This window comes from Protopterus annectens, chromosome 4.part0, assembly GCF_019279795.1.
Source record: "Protopterus annectens isolate FY-2018-M chromosome 4.part0, PAN1.0, whole genome shotgun sequence".
In the NCBI taxonomy this organism is placed as follows: Eukaryota; Metazoa; Chordata; order Ceratodontiformes; family Protopteridae; genus Protopterus; species Protopterus annectens.
Window position 1 is genome coordinate 1,081,666,372 of NC_056733.1, and position 24,769 is coordinate 1,081,691,140.

Below are 24,769 nucleotides of genomic sequence, written 5' to 3' on the forward strand. Positions count from 1 at the left end.
ATATATATTGTTTGCTACTGTTTGGAATTTTCAACATCTATCCAAATTTAGCCTTCCTAGAGGGCACCTGGCATCTGGGGGCAAGAAACACTGAGGAAAATGGCGTCGGCTGATGCCTTTATACCCCAGAAGCTCTGACGTCGGGGAAAGTGCGACATCAGCCGAGGCCAGACCCAGACTTTGGAATCCGGCCGACCGAAGGGCTGCCTGAGGCAGGACAAACCCATATGTTATGACTGCAGATGCATACCTATCGGACATCTACATTTATGGTAGGTACAAAACTGTACTTTATGAATGTCAGATGTGATAGCAGATACCAAAAAAATTTCCATTTGTCAGTCACGTTCTGTTAAGCAGAAGTTTTATATTCAAGTGAAGATGCATCCTGTGTTGCTGCTTTCAGTTTACAGGTCACCCTTTTCTGCTTCAGGCATCTGTCAGTTACCCAGGCATCTCTGCACATTATGATCTGGCGAGGGACAGAACCAGCTATTTAAGCAGTTGCTTTAAAGGGATTCTGTATCTTGACACAACCGGAAGGTGCAAAAAGTCACTATTAACCACAAAAAAGCACCTTGGATCCAGGAATGTTGTCACGAACAGTTTAATAACCACACTGAAGCAAGCGCTGAACAAAAAATAACGTTGACAATATTACACAAAACGTTTTCGTCTTCAACTTCATCAGATGAAATCACCTTGGTGAACTCACCTTATATACATAAATAATTAAAAAATCTCCAATGACAGCACAGATCTAATTAAATAGTGAATTTAAAATATACTGATAAAATAACCACCAGTCTAGTGCATCATACCCCATAAATAATGTATATAAATATAAGATTGCTTGAATTAGACATTTATATATACAAATTCTTGCTACTAAACCAGCACAGCTCCTGATACCAAACAGCAGGACTAAACGCCTCCCAAACGCACGTATGCTTGTTCTAGAAGTCAAAGGCAAAAACAAGCTGCTACTAAGCCAACACAGTTCCTAATTCCAAGCAGCAGAACTAAACACCTCCAATAAGCACAGTCAGAGAGGTGAAACTCATCAAAGATAAACTCAGCCAGATAGCCAAACTCACTGAAGCAGGTCTTTTTAAATTCCAAAGGGATAAGCAAACAAGACGCCAATAAACGAACAACTTCAGTTTTATTAAGCACCACGATACTGCTTTTCGTCGGCGCCCTGCACCAACTTCTTCAGACTTTGAAAAATAACAACTCACACTTAAGTGCTGCTACATTTAAAGCCATTGCAAGCAAAGTCTATTACAAAACACACCCTCCAATTACCTTAAAGGAACAGGCACAAGTAGCTTCAATCTAACTAAAATGTTTCTCTCCCATAAACACACAATATAAAAAGTTGTATATAATATAAAATATACAACTGTAAAATTAATACTGTTCCTTACATAGCACTTAAATGATGCAATCGACAGTTAATAATATTATAAAAGCACACTTACTTTGAACCAAATATGCATAATAAGACTGACACGTTAAAATAAATAAAAAAAGGCATGCCATAATATTTCAAATATTGATAAAAAGACATTCCATCTTCCAAACATGGTATAAAATATATATCAAGATCGCTCAGCCGGTCCTATGTCCAAATCACACCCGATGTTATACCCCCCATGCATCATCTTTCCAAACTCCTCAGCTTAAGGACACAGCTGATAGATAACATACTATTGAGGCCGGGGTGATGGTAGGCTTCAAGTCTCAACTGCCACATTAGCTCCTTCATTTCTAATTTCAGGGATTCTGTCCCCCCCCCCCCCAATTCACATAGTTCAACTGGTCAGTGATCATAAATGTAAAATCATGGCCAGGGTGGTTGTAGACATGACTTGCTAGGGCATTCTCCAGTTTAATCTTCTTCATGGCATATAAATGTTCGTACATGCGTTCATTCAATCTCCTGTCCGTCTTGCCCACATAAAAAGCTGAGCATGACGAACAAGAAGCAAGATACACCACGTGTGTCGATGCACAATTGTATCTCCCTTTGATAAGGTACTTGGTGTCCCTAATCATGAAATATGTGCCCGACCTCACATATCTACAATGTTTGCACATATTGCACTTATACATGCCAGCTCTTGGTGTCATGTTGCCACCTTTCCTTTCTAACATGTTCTTGATATTCAGACCCCTCCTGAATGTAATCTTCGGGGCCAACCCTAAATTATTGGGTCCTGTTAGTTCAGTTGGCAACAAACCCCAATTTTTCTGGATGATGGACACTATAGCTCTAGCATCCATGCTAAAGGTAGAAATGAAACTGCAATGGTATACACCTCTAAGTTGGCTGTCACTCCTGGGGTAGCTATTCTCCGAGACAGTTGAAAATAGCCCATTTCCCTTTTGGATCTAACTTCTAGACACAAATCCACAACCAACTCCTCAGGATAGCTCCTACATAAAAACAAATTCGATATGAACCGACACTCTTCCTGGAAGTCACCATCTCTCGAGACCATTCTGGCCGCCCTCACAAATTGGCCTTTTGCTATTGATCTCTTCTGGAAGGCCGGATGTTCACTATCGAAGTGCAAATAAGAATTGGAAAAAGTGGGCTTGCGATGAATTTTGCCTAAAACCTGGTTCTGGTTGCTGTCCTTGAATAATTCCACATCTAAGTATGCTATTCTGTCTGTGTCAAAAGTAGAGGTAAACTTTAAGAAATCCGTGGACTTGTTGAACATATCCACCAGGTCATTGGCCACCGAAGAGTCACCCTTGAGAATGATACAAATGTCGTCCAAGAAACGGCTATATAAGGATACTCGTTCTAGGAAGATAGAGTTAGTGAACACGAATTCCTTCTCCCAATGGGCCATGACCAAGTTGGCCACACTCGCCCCACATGGTGAGCCCATGGGGACTCCAACTAACTGATGGAACCATCTATCATTGAAGGAGAAGTAGTTACATGTTAAAATGATGTCCAATAGTTCTTTTACCATTGAAGTTTCACTCGCTGGTGCCTGCTTTGTGGTCATTTCCAACTCAATCCATTCCACCGCTACATCATGTGGAATGGATGAGTACAGGTCAACATCATCTACCGTCAGAAAGTGGTATTCAGGACTGTATGAAATGTTTTTCACCTTCCCCAAAAAGGACCAGGAATCTTTAGAAATATATGATTCACTAGCCACATATTTTTTTAGAATGTGATCCACAACTTTGGCTGCTGCGTATGTTGTACTCCCTCTAGCACTCGCCAACGGGTGCATGGGAGGGTCTCTAATGTTTTTGTGGATTTTTGGGTTCCCAAACAAGACAGGTACTCAAGGCGATGCACAGTAAATGAAGTTGAAAATTTCCTGGTCAATGGATTCATTAATAAACATGTCTTCATAATAAGACCGAACTCTTGCCAGATTTCCATTCAACTCATTCTTGGACACCTCTTGATAAGTTTCAGAAGACAAAATTGCTGACATTCTGTTATAATCATCTATGTCCATTGCAACCAGGCCGCCTCCCTTGTCAGGTTGCATAATTCTGACTGAAGAGGCACATAATTCATTAAAATCCGCCCTTTCTTCTTTGGTAATATTGAAATGCATCACAGACCTAGACTGTAGCAAATGTCGAAAATCCAAATCACACATTTGCTCAAATGCCCCCAACATAGGGTGGATAGGTGGATTGCATGTACTAGGTACATGAAAAGCATTCTTTTGGTACTCATGGTCCCCCATCAACAAACATAAGTTTAATTTCTTGACAAACAATTTAAGATCCAAAATGGATCTGGCCACACAGGCTCTTCTAGATGGAAAATAAGAAATTCCTTTAGCCAGGAAATCAACTAATGTCTGGGTAAACTTGAAATGAGAAAAATTATAAATATGGAAATCCATCCCAGAGTTGGAAATTACTTCAAATGTGGTCTGCTCAGGGCCGGGGAACCCTACTCCACTCACATTTGATTCCTCCTTGTACTGTATCTGAACCTGGTCTTCCGGTTTGAAGCTTGTTGGGGAGAAGAGGCTGGATCCCAAAAATTTGCCCCATCCAAACCAGAACTAGGGTTCCCTGAATGGCTAGTCGGAGTCGCTGGCTCACGTCTTCCCTCGGGGTTGGTATATCCAACCCTCCTATCACCAGTCTCTTCCTCCGGTACTGAGCTACTCGGCAAAGATCCAAGATTCATGGAAGTATTAGGGCCATTCGAAGGGGCAGGAACTCCGCCTTCTCTCCCCTTAATGTTGCCTTGCGATTTAGGAGGTTTAGGGTAAGCTACCCCCTCTCTGTAAACTTTGATATCTCGATGTAATTTTTTAATCTTGGTTGAGGTAATTTTGGAAATATACTTATATATACTGGAGTATATCCTCTCATAGTCAAATTTATAACTAGGAAAATTATTGTTTGACTTAATAACCTCATCCAAGTCCGCAATCCCTCTAGTTAGGGACGAGATTGCTTCCTCGTAGTGTGTACTAATAAGGTCGATCAATTCAGATCCATGCCTATCAAACATAGTGAGGAGGTCCGCATGGAATTTAGATCCCTCCGCTAAACCCTTAGGATACTGCCAAGAACGCAGCCCCTTGGGTACTGTCTTCACACGCTGGCACTCTCCAAAATAAGAAACTTCCAGTTGCAATTTTCTTAACTTAACTAATTTCTGGTCAAAAGCATTGAGTTTAGAAGAAAGGTCATTGCCTTTGGGTGTGTTGGATACTGGACCAGCTGATCCATAGTCGGTAGACAGCTAGAATGGTCGACTCAACCATTGGTTCAAGTTGAAATGAACATTGCTTTGCCCCCTCCTGCCAAGCCTACCATTACCCCGGCCTCAATAGTATGTTATCTATCAGCTGTGTCCTTAAGCTGAGGAGTTTGGAAAGATGATGCATGGGGGTATAACATCGGGTGTGACTTGGACATAGGACCGGCTGAGCGATCTTGATATATATTTTATACCATGTTTGGAAGATGGAATGTCTTTTTATCAATATTTGAAATATTATGGCATGCCTTTTTTATTTATTTTAATGTGTCAGTCTTATTATGCATATTTGGTTCAAAGTAAGTGTGCTTTTATAATATTATTAACTGTCGATTGCATTATTTAAGTGCTATGTAAGGAACAGTATTAGTTTTACAGTTGTATATTTTATATTATATACAACTTTTTATATTGTGTGTTTATGGGAGAGGAACATTTAATTAGATTGAAGCTACTTGTGCCTGTTTAAAGTAATTGGAGGGTGTGGTTTGTAATAGACTTTGCTTGCAATGGCTTTAAATGTAGCAGCACTTAAGTGTGAGTTGTTATTTTTCAAAGTCTGAAGAAGTTGGTGTAGGGCGCAGACGAAAAGCAGTATCGTGGTGCTTAATAAAACTGAAGTCATTCGTTTATTGGCGTCTTGTTTGCTTATCCCTTTGGAATTTAAAAAGACCTGCTTCAGTGAGTTTGGCTATCTGGCTGAGTTTATCTTTGATGAGTTTCAACTCTCTGACTGTGCTTATTGGAGGTGTTTAGTTCTGCTGCTTGGAATTAGGAACTGTGTTGGCTTAGTAGCAGCTTGTTGTTTTTGCCTTTGACTTCCAGAACAAGTTTACGTGTGTTTGGGAGGCGTTTAGTCCTGCTGTTTGGCATCAGGAGCTGTGCTGGTTTAGTAGCAGTTTGTTTTTTCTTGCCTTTGATATACAAATTCTTGAAAACCTTGTCCTATAAATATATATAAAATTCATCATAATACACTAAATGTTAAATATGCTAAAATAATGGACATGTACTTATAACTTTGCAGACCTTATTTCAATACTGGAATGAGGGAAATCATATCATTGAGACCCGGTGCATGTCCATTATTTTTAGCATATTTAACATTATTTAGTGTATTATGATGAATTTTATATGTTTTTTAATAGGACAATGTTTTCAACAATTTGTATATTTAAATGTCTAATTCAAGCAATCTTATATTTATATACATTATTTATGGGGTATGATGCACTAGACTGGTGGTTATTTTATCAGTATATTTTAAATTCACTATTTAATTAGATCTGTGCTGTCATTGGAGATTTTTTAATTATTTATGTATATAAGGTGAGTTCACCAAGGTGATTTCATCTGATGAAGTTGAAGGTGAAAATGTTTTGTCTAATATTGTCAACGTTATTTTTTGTTCAGCGCTTGCATCAGTGTGGTTATTAAACTGTTCGTGACAACATTCCTGGATCCAAGGTGCTTTTTTTGTGGTTGATTCTGTATCTTGCCCAACATGTAGAGAGTTTATTTGTAGGCTTCTGAGCCCCCTAGCCCTTCTGTGTTGGAGGGAAGCCTTCTAGCTTAGTTTTTTTTTTCTTATAACTAGCCAGATTTCTAGTTTCAGCACTCAAATCTGTTTCTTTGATCTCAGCAATTGTTCAGAAAAAAAAAATTCATCTGCTTTTACTGTACTTGTGTTTCTACCTACTTTATTTTACTTTTGCATCATCTTAAAATCACTCAATTGTATTTATTACTGCTTGGTGTAACTCATTCTAAGCCTTTTGGTTTAAACACTTGGGCTTCGGACCAGTTGTTTTGCACTGAGAGGGTTTGTGGTCTGCACTGTAGTGGCAGAACAGGTAGCTTACATCCTTCTAGGTTGGGAACTGCTGATTGAGGGCTCAGTGTCTGTTATTCTAAAAGTGTATTAATTCTGGTTTAAGTACTTGGGCTTTCAGGCCAGTTATTTTACATTAAGAGGGTTTGTGGTCTGCACTCTTGTGAGAGGAGAGGCTGGACTCTGCCCTTCTGAGCTGGGAATTTCTGGTTAAGGCTTATAGTGCATGCATATCTCAACTGCTTCTTACTGAAGTTGGTGCGCCTTGTTTGCTGTGGCATAGACTGGATTCGGGCCTGCTGGATCTAGCTTTGTTTGTGTAACTTGAGCACTAATCCAGGCATTCTCTAAAGTATTCAATTGTATTTATTACTGCTTGGTAGTAACTTGATTAAAGTGTAGCTATCATTCTAAGTCTTTTGGATTAAGCACTTGGGCTTCAGACCAGTTGTTTTACATTAGGAAGGTTTGTGGCATTCACTGTGGTGGCAGGACAGGTAGCTTTCATCCTAAGTTGGGAACTGCTGATTGAGAGCCCAGTGTCTGTTATTCTTAAAGTGTATTAGTTCTGGTTAAAGCACTTGGGCTTCAGACCAGTTATTTTACATTAAGAAGGTTTGTGGTCTGCACTCTTGTGGGAGAAGGGGCTGGACTCTGCCCTTCTGAGCTGGGAATTTCTGGTTAAAGGGTTATAGTGCCTGAATATTTGAACTTTATCTTACTGAAATTGGTACACCTTGTTTGCTGTAGCTTAGACTAGATCCAGGCCTGCTGAATCTAGCTTTGTTTATATGCTTGTTGTTTGCTTGTTATTTCCCTGGAACGCTAATTCCACCTAATACGCGGCTTCTCAGCGCTTCTATGGATCACTAGTGATATCTGCATTGCTTACTGTACTTATTTCCTTGTTTCACTTGAAAGAAAGTTACTGATGTTCTTCATCTCACATTGCTGCAGTCCTAACACTTGGGTAGTCCGCTGTCCACGGTCGGCCCGAATATCAAAGTATAAGGCTGACGTCGGTCAGGGCGCATTTAACTGACGTCAGGACGTCAGGGTACAAATGCGCATGACCGGCGTCATATCCTCAGTCTTTTTTGCCGCATGGTCCGATGCAGAAGCAGTATTTCAAGTGCTGGTTGGCGTTCTGAGATTTTTCTATTTGGAAGTTTCAGACCGAGTTCAAAGTTGGCTAAGTACCCCGTTGGGGAATATTTTGTTTTTTCTTGCCTCAGTCATTTACCGGATGTCAGAAAAAGTTAATAATTGCGTTTCTTGTGGGAAACAGATACCGCATAGAGATTATCATACTTTGTGTATTCCTTGCTTAGGGCCTGAGCATGACGTTGTTGGCTGTCGCTCTTGTGCTAGATTTAATAAACGCACTATAAAGAGAAGGTTGGATTGTGCAAGGTTAGTCTTTGGGAAGCGGTGCAATTATAAAATGCCGGCGGATGCTCCGCCGCTTCTCAAGAAGCGCAAGGACAAGACAGTTAAGCCTAGGCTAGAAGAACCGTCTGTGCCGGACGCCGGTTCTTTAGAGGTGTCGGTGGAGCCGGTGGCTCCACCGGAGATTTCTTTGTGTTCACAGAGTGAAACTTTATTATTGCAAGATGTGGCCTCTCAGGAGGCAAGTCAGGCTGAGGGGGCTTCTCAGGTTACTATACTCCCCTCCCTTCCTAAGGTGGTTAGGCCCTCTCCTTCTGTTACCAAGGATTCTCCCAGGGGCAGACCAGGTTTAGCTTCAGTTGGTGTTGCCCCTAGCTCTTCAGGTACTATGCCCAAGAAGCATATGCTTAAAATGGCAGAAGATTTGATTACTTTAATTAGGGGTTCTATGCCCCCTCCTGCTAAGAGACCTAGGGTGGAGCCTGAGCTGGGGGGTTTTGAGCAAGCTTCAGATGTTTCAGAGTCTTCGGCTGAAGACTTGCAGGAGTACTCTCCTTATTCTGATTCTGATGTGGATGATTCTACTCCTTCTGCTACTCCTCCTGAGGATTTTTCTTTTTCTGAAACTCTTCATTCCATGAGGGAGCATTTTAAGTGGGAAGGTCAGGACTTCTCTGATTCCAGGAAAAGGCTTAGGGAATTTCTGTTTTTACCCCAGCATAGGCCTTTGGCTATACCTCCTGTTTTGGATGTAGTGGAAGATGTTTTTACAGAGGCTTCTCTTAATCCTGATTCTTTACCTCCTGCTCCTGTTAAACCGGATAGGTATTACAGGGTGCCTGACGTTCACAAGTATCTGTTTAAAAGTCCTAGGGCAGACCCAGAAACTGTTAGCCAGGGGCCTAAGGGTGTTAAGGCTTCTGTTGTTAAGAATCCGGTTCCTACAGATAAGGAGGCTAGGGCCTTGGATAGATGGGGAAAGAAAGTTTATACTTCTTCCACTCTTGCTATAAGGGCTCTGAATTGCCAGTTTCACATGTTGAAATACCAAAACTATCTCCTTTCACAATTGAAGTCTAAGGTTGATGCTCTGGCAGTTGGTATTGATTGTAAAGAGTTGCAAGATTTAGTCCATGTTTCTGAACAGGTGGGTAAGCATTCTTTGCAATGTGGTTTTGATGCTGTACAGGCCTCGTCTAGGGTGGCTGCCACTGGGACTGTTCTTCGCAGGCACGCCTGGCTGAGGGATCAGAATTTGTCTGAACATGTTAAAACAAGGATTTTAGATGCTCCTTTACAATCTGATGTATTGTTTGGATCTCCTGTTGAGACAGTCTTAAAGAAAATGGAAGACAAAGCTAAGTCTATGCAGACTGTTAAAGATTTTTTGCAAGTCCAGCCTCCAAAGTTTAGTAGAAATTGGCCTGCTAAGGGGTGGACGTATCCTTCTTATGATTCCCAGTCTAGGGGTAGATCTAGACGTGGTAAGGGCAGAGCTCAGGGCTCTTTCCGGCCTAGAACAGGGAGTTCTCCTGCACAGGCTTCGGGTGAGGGCAGGGGTCAGTCCTTTCGTAAACAGACCCAATGACCTACCTTTTCAGCTGCCAGAGCCTGCTCGTCTGGCAGCACCTTTGGGAGGAAGGTTGGCACTCTTCAAAGAAAATTGGAGTTTAATTACCCAGGACAGATGGGTATTGGATATCATACACCACGGCTACAGGTTTTATTTCCATACCTTGCCTCCTTTCAAAGGCATGCCAGACGTTCCTCCTCAACAAAGAATAGAGGCTCACAGACAGGTTTCTCTGTTGCTCCAACTAGGGGCCATACGGCCGGTCCCTCTGCCAGAAGTGGGCCTAGGATTTTATTCTCGCCTGTTCCTAGTACCGAAGAAGGGGAACACGTGGAGACCAATTTTGGATTTATCTATCCTCAACACTTATCTGGACATTCCCAAGTTCAAAATGTTGACATTGCAGCAGCTTTTACCTCTGCTGGGCAGAGATCATTGGATGGTAACTTTGGATCTCAAGGAGGCTTACCTTCATGTTCCTATCAGACTCAGTTGCTGAAAGTATCTGCGTTTTCGAGCTGGGACTTCTCACTATCAGTTCTCTGCATTGCCCTTTGGCTTATCTACTGCGCCCAGTGTGTTCACGAAAGTTCTGGCTCCAGTGATAGCTTTCTTCAGACTAAAAGGAATACAGATTTATCCTTATTTGGACGACTGCCTGATTCTGGCTCAAGGAAAGGAAGAGCTTCTTCGTCATTTGGAGTATGTGATAGCAGTGCTAAGATGCCTAGGGTATTCTGTGAACGAAATAAAGTCCAGTCTAGTACCCTCTCAAGACATGTGCTTTCTGGGTGTGAGACTGAATACAGCAGCCCAGATGGCCTTTTTAACCCCGGACAAACAAAAGAGTCTATCCCTTTACTTCCATCAACTATCTCATCAGTCCGGGCTGACTGCAAGGACAGTCCTTCAAGCCTTAGGGTTCATGGCATCTTGTATTCTGGTGCTTCCCAATGCCAAACTGCATATGAGGAAGCTACAATGGTATCTCAAAAATGTATGGACACAGCACTGCCAGGATCTGGACACTGTCATTCCTATAATACCTTGCATTCAGAAGGAATTTTTGTGGTGGGCTCAGGAATGTCACCTAAACAAGGGACTCTCTGTGACCCGGCCAGAGGCAAGTCAGATTTTAACGACAGATGCCTCAGACAAAGCTTGGGGAGCTCATCTGAATGGAAAATGGATACAAAACAAGTGGCCTGTCAGACTACAACATCTACATATCAACATGAAGGAGATGTTAGCAGTCCAGTTTGCATTAATAGCTTTCAAGGAATTCCTTCTTCCAGGACAGGTGTTGATTCTAACAGACAACACAACTGTCATGTGGTACATCAACAAGCAAGGAGGAACGCATTCTTATCCTCTATGCAGGCAAACAATGATTTTGTGGGAGACTGCTCTCAGTTTACAGCTCAATCTTCAGGCAAGGTTTCTGCCAGGAGCACAGAACTCCTTAGCAGATGTGTTGAGCAGACGAATTATGGATCCCCACGAGTGGAAATTGGATCCTCATGTATTTCAGAAATTGACAGTGTCATGGGGAACTCCAGACATAGATCTGTTCGCTTCTCCACTAAACCATCAGCTGCCAAAGTTTTGCACAAAAAGGTTTCATCCCACAGCTTGGAAAGTGGATGCTCTTTCTTTCAATTGGAGCAATCTTCATGTGTATGCCTTTCCACCTCTGCCTCTCCTCCCATCAAGCCAAGGATGATTTTAATAGCTCCAGATTGGCCTCGACAGCACTGGTACCCATTGCTGAGAAGTCTAGTACGGAAACCTCCATGGCCTTTGCCTTCGATTCCACACCTGTTGTCACAGGAAGACAACCATTTGCTCAATGTCAAACTTCACTCTCTTCACCTCACAGCCTGGCATATTCTGTTTTGAACCATAAAAGGTCTCACCTTCCACAACAAGTTTTGAATGTGATTTTGGAAGCTAGAAGGCCTAGTACAAGGAAAGTGTACGCAGATAAATGGAAGAGATTTTTATTTTGGAGTGCAGCAAAGGATTTTGATGTTTCTGAGCCTAATTTAAGTGTGGCTCTTCAATATCTTACTGAGTTACTGGACAAAGGTTTGTCCTTCTCTTCTATTAAAGTTCATGCTGCAGCAATTTCAGCTCACTATGATTGCGACCCGCCATTGTTTTCTCATCCTTTGTTCAAGCAATTTCTCAGAGGGGCAAAGAATATCAGACCCCCACGAAGAGCTCCTACTCCTGCTTGGGATCTCAATTTTGTGTTGGAGAAACTCACTCTACAACCTTTTGAGCCTGCAGCTACTGCTGAGTTGAAATATTTATCGTGGAAGACTGCTTTTTTATTGGCCATTACCTCTGCAAGAAGGGTTTCTGAATTGCAGGCCCTTATGGCAGTTGAGCCTTTCTTGATTTTCCATAAGGATAGGGTATCATTACGTACTAATCCTTCCTTTATGCCTAAGGTGGTTTCTAGTGTGGCTTTAAACCAGACTATTCATTTGCCTACTTTTTATGCAAATCCCCAAAATAAAGGGGAAAAGATTTTGCACACTTTGAATGTACACAGGCAGTTGCGTTATTATTTGGACAGAACTAAAGGGTTCAGGCAGTCTCAGCAGTTGTTTGTTTCTTTTGCTTTGAGTTCTCAGGGCAAGCCTGTGTCAAAACAAACTATTTCTAAGTGGATTGGGTTTTGCATTGCTTTCTGTTATTCCCATCATGGCAAGGAGGTTCCAGCTGGGATTAGGCCTCATTCCACTAGGGCTACTGCCACTTCCACAGCTTTTTTGAGGGGAGTGGCAACCAAGGATATTTTAGAGGCAGCTACTTGGAGTTCTGTGCATACCTTCTCTAGGCATTATCACCTGCCACTTTACTCTAAGTCCAGGGCTGGTTTTGCCACTGCGGTTTTGCAGGGCATTTTGGCAGCTCCTGCTTCCTTATAGTTAGCCATCCTCCCTTATCTCTGCTTTGGGATTCTACCCAAGTGTTAGGACTGCAGCAATGTGAGATGAAGAACATAGTACAGTTTTGTACCTACCATAAATGTAGATGTTCGAAGATCCACATTGCTGCAGTCCAATTTGCCTCCCTCCTTCCCTCTGTACTTGGAGGTGGTTGTGTGGGTTGGGTTGTACATATTGTGTGTATTATATCTATTGTACATATAGTTAGTGCAAGGGTGGTTGGTTTTTTGTTTGCTGTCTTTTGGTTTTGACCTTTCTTTTTAAGGTCTTCTGACATCTGGGGCAAGAAAAGACTGAGGATATGACGCCGGTCATGCGCATTTGTACCCTGACGTCCTGACGTCAGTTAAATGCGCCCTGACCGACGTCAGCCTTATACTTTGATATTCGGGCCGACCGTGGACAGCGGACTACCCAAGTGTTAGGACTGCAGCAATGTGGATCTTCGAACATCTACATTTATGGTAGGTACAAAACTGTACTTTTGTCATTTTTGCATTTAAGTTACCTGTAACACATTGCACTTAAGTTACCTGGCACTTGCTCGCTAAAGCAATTATATAAGTCAGCACTAAAAATTAAAAGCAGTACACCCTCACTCCCCACTGGCCCTTGTTTTCAATTATTAAGGAATTCCCAATATTATTCTAGCATGTCCAAAGGTCAGTTGTCAATCTCCTCTCCGGTCCAGCTGGTGAATCTGGGAATCTTGTGGCAATGTTACAACTGCCTCAGACAACCCTCTCCTCCTCCCAACAAATTCCAACACATGTGAGAGATGCAACCATATAGCCAAACTGGAGGCTAAGCTCTCTCAACACAGTACTGGCATAACCAGTCAGGAGGAGAAGGAAACCACACTCACTACAATTCCAGTCTCACATAGACCTACCACGACAGCAAACCAAACACATAATCACACAAAAACATACTCGGAGGCTATAAATAAAGATCTGCCTAAGCAGCAGAGACCTCCAAAGCAGACACCCAAGCAACTGCTACCCTAAAACAAAACACGTGCAACACATATCTCACAAAGCCAGTGTGCCGAACAGTCACATCCCTTAAGACTAAACAACACACCTGATACACTTGTAATAGGTGACTCTATTGTCAGGCACACTGACGTCCCGCTCACCGGGCTGAACAAGGAGAGGGTCATGGTGAGCAGCCTGTCGGGAGCTAGGATCCGCCACATAACACAAGCACTCCGGTCACTCCAAGGCAAGTACAAATATGACTCAGTCATTGTCCATGCTGGTGTGAATGACCTGAGACGTACCTCCCTGGACTACATGAAAAGAGACATAAAGGAGCTCTCTGAGCATGTAGCCCAGGCCGGTATGACCCTGACCTTGAGTAGCATCTTACCCTCACCAAGAATGATGCCACAATATGAAGACAAGATGATCAATTTCAACAATTGGCTTAAGTACTGGTGTCATTCAAAGGGGATGCAATGCCTGTCAGCTTGGGATGATATGCTAGACAAGCCACGATGCTTCGCTAGGGACGGCTTGCACCTGTCACCCCTGGGCTTTCGGATATTGGCAAAGGCTCTTGCTACCCCCATAGTGCCTTTTTTAGGCAAGGCTCAAAAGACAAACCCACCTCCATAGGTATCACAAGGGATAAGAAACTAAGAGTAATGCTACTCAACGCCAGAAGTCTAAACCTCAAGATGCACGATTCAAACTCTCCTTAGCATGGAGAACATCGATATCTGTGCAGTAACAGAAACCTGGTTCAGGGCTCCCAAGAGCACCCCAGCACTACCAGGTTATACCTCATACCATGCTTTTCGGCCCCAAAATTTGGACCGAACCACAAAAGGAGGGGGAGTATCTATATTCATCAAAGATACCCACACCTCCAGGTTGGTGGCAAAGCACGAAGCATCAGAGACTATCCATGTGCAACTAACAGTGGGTGAAACTGCCTTCCAGTTTATAGCCTGCTACAGACCACCCTCGCAAACCCAGGAACCCCACTCGGCCTTTCTGAGAACACTGGAAAATATGAAGGTCTCTCCAAACACCATTATATTGGGCGACTTCAACTACCCAAACATAGACTGGGAGCATTACTCTAGCTCCAACACCCTAGCCCAAAGGTTCCTAGAATTTATAAACTCAAATGCTAAGGAACAACTTGTTACCACTCCCACAAGAGGGGAAAACATACTGGACCTGATCATCACCAACATGGGGACTCTATGCTCCAGACCAGAAGTGTATCCCTCACTGGTAAGATCAGACCATAAACTAATCTCACTGGATATTCACATCCTGACCCCACCCCCTGCCCAGAAAACCACAGTGAAAAACTTCTCTAAAGCAAATTTCACACTCCTCAAAACCGAGGTGGAATCCTTCAAAGCCCCCAGGCCTGTGGAAAATACAGCCCAGACCGCAAAATCCTTTATAAACGCATTCTATGAACACCTTCAGGAATGCATGGATCATGCAATCCCAAATAAAACCAAGACCCGATCCTCCAAAGGCAGACGTCCTGTCTGGTGGACCCCAGCCATAAACAAACTATACAATAGAAGGAGGAAGCTACTAAATGATAGAGCAAAATCCCAAACAGGGAAGGCATCACTGATCAGTGTTAGCAAAAAACTACGGGCACTCATAAAATTGTCTAAGGCCAGCTTCGAGAGAAAAATTGCACAGGACACTAAGGATAATCACAAGGCTTTCTTTAGTTATGTTAGGAACCTGGGTGGTAATTCCCAGATATGCTCAGAATTAGTCCAAAATGACAAAAAATACACTGAACCCACAGACATTGCCAACATCCTAGCTGACAGGTTCAGCGCAAACTCCCCTCCCCCCCACCAAAAGGGCAAATATCTATCCCAGCAGAGTGCTGCCCCCCTGACATCTCAGATGCTCAGGTAAGAGCCGCCCTCTGCAAAGCAAAAAACACAGCATCAATGGGACCAGACGGTGTCCCGGGCTGCGTCCTACATGAACTCCAAGAAGAGCTAAACCCAAACATAAGGCTACTGTTCAATCTCAGCCTTAATACAGGATATGTGCCCAAAGAGTGGTGTACAGCAACAGTGGTCCCTCTCCGTAAAGGTGGTGCCTCAACAGATCCTGGAAACTATCGCCCCATAAGCCTGACTAGCTTGGTCTGCAAAGCTATGGAAAGGATCATCATGGACCTTATAAATAAAGATATTGGGGACCTACAGACACTGGATCCTACCCATTTCGGCCTTTAAGGGCAGATCCTGCCTCTTAAACCTGGTTGATTTCTTTGAAACGGTCACCAAGGCCATTGACAAGGGGAAGGTGGTCCACACAGCCTACCTGGACCTCGCAAAAGCCTTCGATACAATACCCCACTTGGGCATTATAGATAAGCTCACCAGCTTAAATATAAACCCCTGTGTCACTAGATGGATTGCAAACTGGCTCAAGGACAGAACCCACATGGTTAGAATTGCTGGAGCCATGTCAGACTCCAAACCAGTTACAAGTGGTGTCCCACAAAGTTCAGTCCTGGAACCTCACTTGTTCGGTATATATTTCTCGGAGGTACAGGCCAACACAGAAGGACTGTGGCTGACCAAGTTCGCAGATGACTGCAAACTGGGCGCCATAATCGACTCTCCAGCCGACACAAGCATCCTCCAAAAGGGCCTCATAGAAACAGACAACTGGTGCCAGAGCCATGGCCTCAAGCTAAATGCCAAAAAGTGTATAGTCATCCCCTTTGGCAAAAACAAAGTGCCCACAAATTACCACATAGGTGGTAATCCATTAAGTACAGAAGAAGTAATTAGGGACCTGGGGACCCAAGTTGATAGCAATCTCTCATTTGACAACCACGTGGCCAAAGTGGTTAGAAAAACATTTTATATAGCCCACCTAATCGTGAAGGGATTCACATCTAGATCAGGGGAGGTCATCGTGCCTCTTTACTCATCTCTCATCAGGCCCATAATTGAGTATAATGCCCCTTTTGGGATGTACCTTACCAGACACCTGCAGCAACTGGAAAGACCCCAAAAGTACCTCACCAAGAGGATCAAAGGGCTCAAACAGATGCCATATGCTGCCCGGTTAAAGAAACTCCAGCTCTACTCAAGTGGCATACCGCCTGTTCAGAGGCGATCTGTGCCTGACGTATAAAGCCATGTCCAACCCGGAATTAATGGACATGCTGCACTGCAGAAAATCCAAATCCCATCGAGCTACGCGCTCGAGAGACTTGAACCTCAGCACTGAAATAATTAGGACATGCTGGAGGGACAGATTCATAACCCAGAGGCTCCCTTCACTCTGGAATAAAATCCCAGTCCAGGTTAGGCAGAGTCCCTCATTGACTCTCTTCAAGAGGAATCTTGATGAGTGGATGGGAGATCGTAGGTTTACCCCGGGTATCACTTCTGTGTCACTGTTAGACAGAGGCACAGTATACTAACCTCGAAAAAGGGCATAGCAAAATAAATTTAAAATGGGTGGGGAAAGCCAAACACATTCTGGCTAGGCTTATAAATGCCCTAGGGCAGATAGCCTAGTATGAACCTATGGACTTTAACTTTACAGTTGACATACTTGGCCATCATCTGTTTTCAGATGCTTTGTAAATTGTCACTTATAAGACAATTTTGTCAGTAGCCATCACCTCTGCTTACTGCATCTCCAAGATCCTAAACTGTTAGAATTCATGTTTAGTCTTTCACAAGAATTGATTGCCCCTTAGTATTAACTCGTAATTAACTCGTAATTCTGAATGTTGTTCTACTCTTAACCCAGTTTGTTTCGCTTGTTTTTCTTTGCAGGGGCAAAATCCAGGAGAGAAAAATTGTGCTAGTCTGGATGTTTACCACAAGCTCAGATTTAACTTGAAGAGTTTGCTTAAGATTGTGATGCCAAAGCACTGGGTCATCATCTTACCCTAGTTTTAGGACTGGTAGTTGATAAATCTCTTCCAAGTGGATTGCTTTCTGAAATGCGCTCTGATAATGTATGTTAAACTGGCAACTGTAACATGTTGCTGTTTGAAAGCTAATTCCTCTCTCTCGGGGTAGTCAAAAAGGTTGAAGCTTCAATATGTAACCTGCAGTTTACTACTCATATTTTTGTGTGCATTTGTTATTGAATGTTTCACAGCTCGAACCAAGGCAAAAACAAACTACGTAAAACCCAAAAAAAGGAACTATGGCAAGCAAACGGCACACAAACAGAAAGTAAGAACAAATCCTTTAATATAATAAAGCGCTTTTCGTTTGATACAATGTACAGACTTCAGAAAAGTGGTTTATTATATTAAAGGATTTGTTTTTACTTCCTGTTCGTGTGATGTTTCACAGCTAGTAGAAAAGAAATGGGAAGAAGGGATACTCATTGTGTGTGTGTGTGTGTGTGTGTGTGTGTGTGTGTGTGTGTGTGTGTGTGTGTGTGTGTGTGTGTGCCTGCGTGTGTGTGGCAATACGTTGAACTACAACCAAGAATGTGGATGGTCCCCTTATAGTAACTATTTGTAGTCACCATCAAAACATTGCGTATTGGCTTGATGTTCTTATGTATATCACCTAGTGACTCTTGTACTTTGAAATATCTGATGTTATGATGGACACTGTAGGCAAGTGCTACTCTGCTTAACTCAGATTTTTATTTCTGCTTTATTTTGAGGAAGGTGACAAGTTAATTTGCGCATCAAAGTCTTATGTTTTTGTTGCTGCATTTTGTGAATATTATATTAGTCAGTATTTGATATTGTATTCCGTTTAGTTTTGAAGATGGTCACGGTTAACTAATATGGATGTCCCTGGCTTATGTCACTGGTGGTTCATTTTTTAAGCTTGTGTTTCATTTTTGTTAAATGTACAACTGTTTCTTTACAGCTGTAGGTCCTGGCTCAGCAAAGGAGCTGATCAAATCCATCAATGAGAAGTTTTCTGGTACTGCAGGATGGCAGCCACCTGAGCTATATCCTTTTAGTGCTTCTGCAAGTATTCACCTAAACTTTCATATCATTTTATTTAAAAATAATTCTGTGATAGTACTTCCATCCATTACTTTGCCAACATAGCTTACAAATTTCATTCTTTACCCAGAAACAAATGTAGCTTTTTTGTACTTTTTATTTTGTTTTTCACTGGGTAGTCCATAGGAGTGGCAGCTACAGGCGGCAGTCACTCAGCGCTTTAAAGACTCTTCCAACCTCTAAAGTGCCTTTCATCATTCCAGTAATGTAGTTCACCTCCCCAACTCTTCAGATTTCACTTCCTAATTTGAAACTGTACATCTACAGACAGTCACAAGTTCACAGTGAGAATTTTCTTAGTCATTTTTAATTTTAGCCAATTTTTCATTCTGTATCCAAGCTTGTCTTCATTTACAGTTTAGCTCTGACTTTTCTTTCTTATTTTCATTAATTGCACTTTGCTGTTAGTTTTTGCCTCTCCTCTCGTGCTGCTGCCACCATTTTTTAGGTTCTTTAACATTTTGCTTGGCTTTCTTTGTATTTCTCAGAAAGTTTGAATAAAATTATTGGATTTGGCTGTTAATTGATAGGACTGTACATAATTGCTAAGATTGCACCTAATTCTGACAGAATATAGTGATCTGGTTTAGATATTTTTCATTGCTGATTTTTGGGTTGACATTCAAATATGTCTTATTTTTTATGTTACATTTCAGTTTAGTTAGAAAGTGGCCCCAGCAGTTATGTACAGTCGTAGGGGGATTGCTAAATGACACACTGATATTGTCTGCAAGTGAAAATAATGGAGCCCTCTCAACCTTGAAGGAACAAAAATCTGGATAAAGGCCCATGAAAAGTAGGTACAAATGGCAAAATATCGGGGCACTGATTAACATGAAATTTGCATGCATAATTATATAACCACACCCACTCCAGTGGAATGTTGTGATACCAACGTGAAGGTTGAAGTCATTAAATAATAAAGAATGGCAGACATTTGAGTTTCAGACTTCATATCCCTCAGAAAATACATATAATACAAAATCTGTTGTTCTAATAATTGTCTGACTTTACAGGAGCAATATTTAAAATCTGTCCTTATTTTTGGCCCTTTGTCCCACCATTATTTTTGGCTTTGTCCAGATTTTTTGCTCTGAGAGCTTGCGAGGTATGGTTATGAGAAGTGCTGTCAAAGTTTGTAAGTGCACACACTATGTATGCTAGCAGTGTGGCACTCATACTATGTAAGTAAGTACTTTATGACCTTATGGACCAAACTATTTTTGAACATGCTGTAACTGGACAATATGATGCAGCCAAACACAAAAAATGGTAATGTTTTATAGCACCTGCCACTACCTAAACTGCTTTGAGAATATGATTGTCTTGCAACCTACGGAACTTTTACAACAGCATGGTGTATTAGGTCAGGTGTCCCCACTCCCCAATCAGCTATGATAATTTGTATTTCTATTAATTCCGTTTCTATGTGAGGTCCCCCTCAGCTGTAGGGTTGTAGGTTCAGTAAAATAACATTGAAAGACCAACTTAGTTTGCTCTGCTCACTTGCCCACCTTTTGTTCACAAAAATGAAACACCAAGTTATTTACAAATAATGAAGTTATTCAATTAGAACACCCAGCCCTTACTCAGCTGTGTCTGTATTGTCCCTACCAACTCTGCCTGTAGTGCCATTCGACTTTCCATATGACTAGTGGTAATCTCTGACAAAACAAAAGCAGTGTGTAATCAGCATGGCAAGAAAACATTGAACCTCCAACCCCCAAGCAACAATGCAGAATATAATCAGCACAGGACATGGACTGATCCAAGGCCACTAACTGTAATCCACACACAAACATAAAGCTCCTCTTAAAAACGTGGACACTGCACAACTAAGTTATTTGTTAAAAAATACAAAAAAATTGTGCAGTTCCATGAACTGTCTTTAACCAATTTTACAGAATCTAATTTACACACAATCTAATCACAATACAAAACAAACCTCCACCTTAGGTAATGTAACAGTTTAACAGATTACATTGACTTTAAAAGCGACTGTCTATATACGTAAAATGAATTGTGTACTACTTTCCAAAATATCCACTTTTAGTAAACAAATTAATGGTCTGCAGTCTGTCAGCTGTACGGAGATAGCGATATTTTAATTTCTAGAATGAGCGAGCAAAATTTTAGATATTTAATTTCAATGTTGGTCCTTACCTGTACTCCTTAATTAGTTTCATATCTCCCTCAGAAGTCAGACTTCACAGACTGACCATCACGACAGTCCTAAAGTATCTTTAAATACCCTCGTTCAACTGTAAATTATAAAGATAAACCAACAAGGTATAGAGATGGAGTATCATACAGTAGATATACAAAATGTAGTTAGACTGCTTGTAATTTTTCCATTACAAAATATACAACTTGTTTTTTGCATCAGGTAGACCTTCTCCTTTATTGACTTAATTCACCTTTATTATTCTGCACGCTAGCTAGCTCACTGAAAGCAACATACAAACACATGCTTTGTTGGATCGTTGGATTTGTTGCAAAGTACTCTTTTGTTGGCTGCTGTAAGTGGTAGGTGCACTAGTAGGCGAGCCTGTGGCCATAAAACTTTTTTTAAACTCTTTTTTTACAGGCAGTCAGGGATCAGGCATGGTCTCATGATGCTGACATAATCGAGCATGTCCCTGCACGTTGATGATGTTGCAGGACAATGCGCAATGACATCAGCATCATTGAAAAAAATTTGAAATAAAGAAAATAAAAATCATGATTTGAAGGGGCCACTCTGTAATTTGTGGTGCCCCATTATTTTAGCCACAAAACTGGGAAATTTCGAGGAATTGGGTATGGTTGAGAGTTATGAGCTCTGCATAGTATCTCATGGTTAACCCTGACTAAGCAGTATGTACCATTCCACCCTTAGCACTGTGCAAAAGCCGCGCAGTGAGGATGAAAACAGTATTTAAAGTTGACACCTGGGAAATAAACTTGCAATCCCATTTCTTTTAGGGTAACTTGCTCAGCATTTCTAAGGTAGTCTTTGGTAAAACCTTACCATGTACATCAGGAAATAACCCTTCTTGTAAAAGCACTTCACAAAGTGATCCAAGGCCATAGACTCGTTGTCATGGTGACAAATTGTTGTATCATCTGTGGAGGGCTCTATCCTGATGGTGGCAGCTACCAAAGTGGAGTCTGCTAAGGGCACAGTACTCTAACACTGCCAGTCCTTTTAGGTTGGATGATCTTGTCCAGTGACCTTGTAATATATTCTGTCACATCAGGATTTATCCACTCCCTCTTTAGGGCTCATGAAATCATTCATTCTGAAGTGGGAACCACTCTAGAAGTTGGAGGGGTAAAACAGTGCACCTCCTATAGGATTTTCTGTTCTGGGAAGACTGGATCCTCTAATGTATTAACTCAGAAATGTCCCTAGTCTAGTGTCATCAGGAGGGAATCCAGTGGTGGTCTTGCCCTTATCCAAGTCAGGCATGACATCTTCTCCATCCAGTAGCACCCATCAGTTTGAGACATTGGCCTCATTGTTGTGCAAATCAGCCCCTCACTCCACTCCCTGGAGTGGCCGAGGCACAGAAAGCTTTAGTATGGAGAAGATGGTGTCTGTCTTGGATTCCTCTTCCTCCTTTTTAGAAAACACCTCTGTGAATATTCTCAGGAAGTTGAAGTGCAACAGGAAGTATTTTGACTAACCCATGGTGTTAAATATTTATGATCTGCGATCCTCTACTTCAGCAACTCCACCTTCCTTCCACCTGCCTTTTTAATCCCTCTGCAGAGAGACCTTCAGGATATGGCCATTGGAGTTTAGTAGTAATGATAGAATACAACTGTTCTAATGCCAAATCGTGACCTGGAATGTTGGAGAGAGTGCATTTTGGGAATGAAGGGAAGGAGTTTTAGAGCCTAGGATAGTACTAAAAGTGCCAAGTGATTGCTGCCTGTCACCGCCAGGCCTGTGAGAGAAGTAGACCGACATTGATCATGAAGATGTAAAATTATGATGTCCTTCTATTCCAGTGTTGCAGTATTCTACATGTGGGTTTACCCTTCTTCCTTTTTTGTAACGTCCGGCCAGTATTCTAAAGTTTTTCAGTCCCTCAAGGTGCGTCGGGCATCTGACGTGGCTGCAGGAACATTGGCCATAAAAGTAATGTCTCCACGCACCAGCCCTCAGAACATTTCAACCACCAGTCGTACGCCAGATGTTCTTGCTACCTGCTGGCATCTGATTAGAAATAATCAGATAAGTACCCCATTGGGGAACCTTTCAGTCTTTCTTATCTTTAGTCTGTTCATGTCATCCGGAAGGGGCAAGTGCAAGTGTGGCCGGCAGATCCCCCACAAAGACACCCAAGATCAATGCCTTTTTATTTGGGTAAGGAACACGACCACGAAAACTGCCCTATTTGTCAGGTGTTCGTCCATAAGACCTTACATCGCCGTTTGCATGCTCCTAAACCTTTATCTAGAGAACAAGCAGTTAAAGCAACTTGCGTTAGGGATGGAAGGTGCATCCCACGCCTCATTAGGACTGCCTAAGAAGAGGGCCAAAGCCATGCGGCTTAGCTCTTCCACTGCTCCTCTACTTACCCGTACCTCAGCTTGTGGCCGACATCAGCCTGGCAGAGGAATCGGCTTCCGTCAGACAGGATAAAGCGGGTATCTATGAAGAAGCCGCACAATCCCGAGCGGATGGCACATCCATAGAGGTTTTACCTACGTCTGCCTCAGACGCCAAGGTGGAACCAGCGCTCTCTGTGGGGCCATCGGATTCAGACAATTCCATCCCTTCATCTGATTTGAGGCCTTTGAGTAACCGGACACCATTTAGGCCTCTTAAGAAGAAACAAAAGACCAAACATCTCTCTCCACTGCTTGAAAGCACACCCAATTGGCAAGCTTTCATCCAAATCCTATTCATTGCCTTCATGGCCCTACATCCTACAATGACAGGAAGCCCTAGCATTGTCCCTCCTCTGCTAAGCCCTAGGCCTTAAACCTCATATACTGTAAGGAGAGACAAAGAAGAACTTTCTGACTCCTCAGAGGACTCCCTCTCCTATTCCTCACAGATCTCCTCTCCCCTGGGATATGGATCACTAGAGGAAGAGTCTATTGAGCCTGACTCCCCTGTTGAGGATTTAACCTTTGGGGAAACAATCTTCAAAGTGAAAGACCACTTTAAGTGGGAATCCAGTAACATGAGTTGAGGTGCAGAAGAGGTTCTATGACCTCATACAGATGGACTGTCCCATTCCTTCTACTATCCCTCCTAGTCTGCCGGCCTTTCTGGATGCCTTTTCCTCAGCATCCCTCAACCCTGACTCCCAACCTCCAGCCCCATGCAGGGCTGACAGAGATTGTACAAGGTCCCAGAATCAGAGAAATTTCTCCTTAAGTGCCCTCCAGCTTGACCCATCCATTATCTCCATTTCCACTGATAGGGCTTCCAAACGTCTTCGTACTACAGCCATTCTTCCAGATGACAAGGATAGCAAGACAGTGGAACGTCTTGGGAAGAAAATCTGTACTTCAGCCACCCTGTCTTTCGGGGCCACAAATTACCAGACTCTCATGGCCAAGTATTTCTTAGCCTTGCTGGAAAAGGCCACTAAGGAATTGGCTGACATCTCAGACTGCTCAGCCAAAGCATCTCTATCCTCCCTGCTAACCCTCACCTCTCAGGTGAATAGACACTCCGTAAGGTGCAGTTATGATGCAGCTGAAGCCTCAGTTAGGTCAGCTATATCAGCTTCTGCTTTAAGGAGATACTTCTGGCTACGTCTTCATCCCCACCCTGAAGACTTCAGGGCTAAGCTTACTGATGCTCCTTTAGACCATTCTGCCTTGTTTGGCTGCATAGTAGCTTACCTCTTCAAGTCACTGCAGCAAAAAGGCGAAGAAATGCAGGGCCTCAAACACCTGCTAGTCTCGCCCATCCTTAAGTTCCATAGGAACTATCCTGCCAAAACGCAATTCATTAGAAAACCTGCTCGCCCTATGACTCACTCCAGGCCCAGGAGACCTCCTAGGAAACAGCCCCCCTCTGGCTAGAGCTTCTCCAGCCACCAGCCAGAGGCATCCCTTTCAAGATAGGGCAGGTAGTGTCTGACTACTTGCCAACCTCACTACCTTCCCCTCCTACTCCACTACCCTCTCTGCCCATCTCTTTCTCACAGTTTCCCTGTATGGTCCCACATTACCTCAGACAAATGGGTTCTTTCCATCATCCAGAAAGGTTACTTTATGACCTG

The 24,769-nt window shown here is 42.6% G+C and overlaps 1 protein-coding gene across 1 annotated transcript in view; it reads left to right on the forward strand.

Annotated features, from left to right (window-relative positions):
• Positions 1-24,769, forward strand: part of IK (IK cytokine) — a 776,265-nt gene that overhangs the window by 461,385 nt on the left and 290,111 nt on the right. The window contains exon 14 of the mRNA XM_044069023.1: positions 18,394-18,478. Coding sequence (XP_043924958.1) covers positions 18,394-18,478 — 85 coding nt within the window. The remainder of the gene's footprint in view (positions 1-18,393; positions 18,479-24,769) is intronic.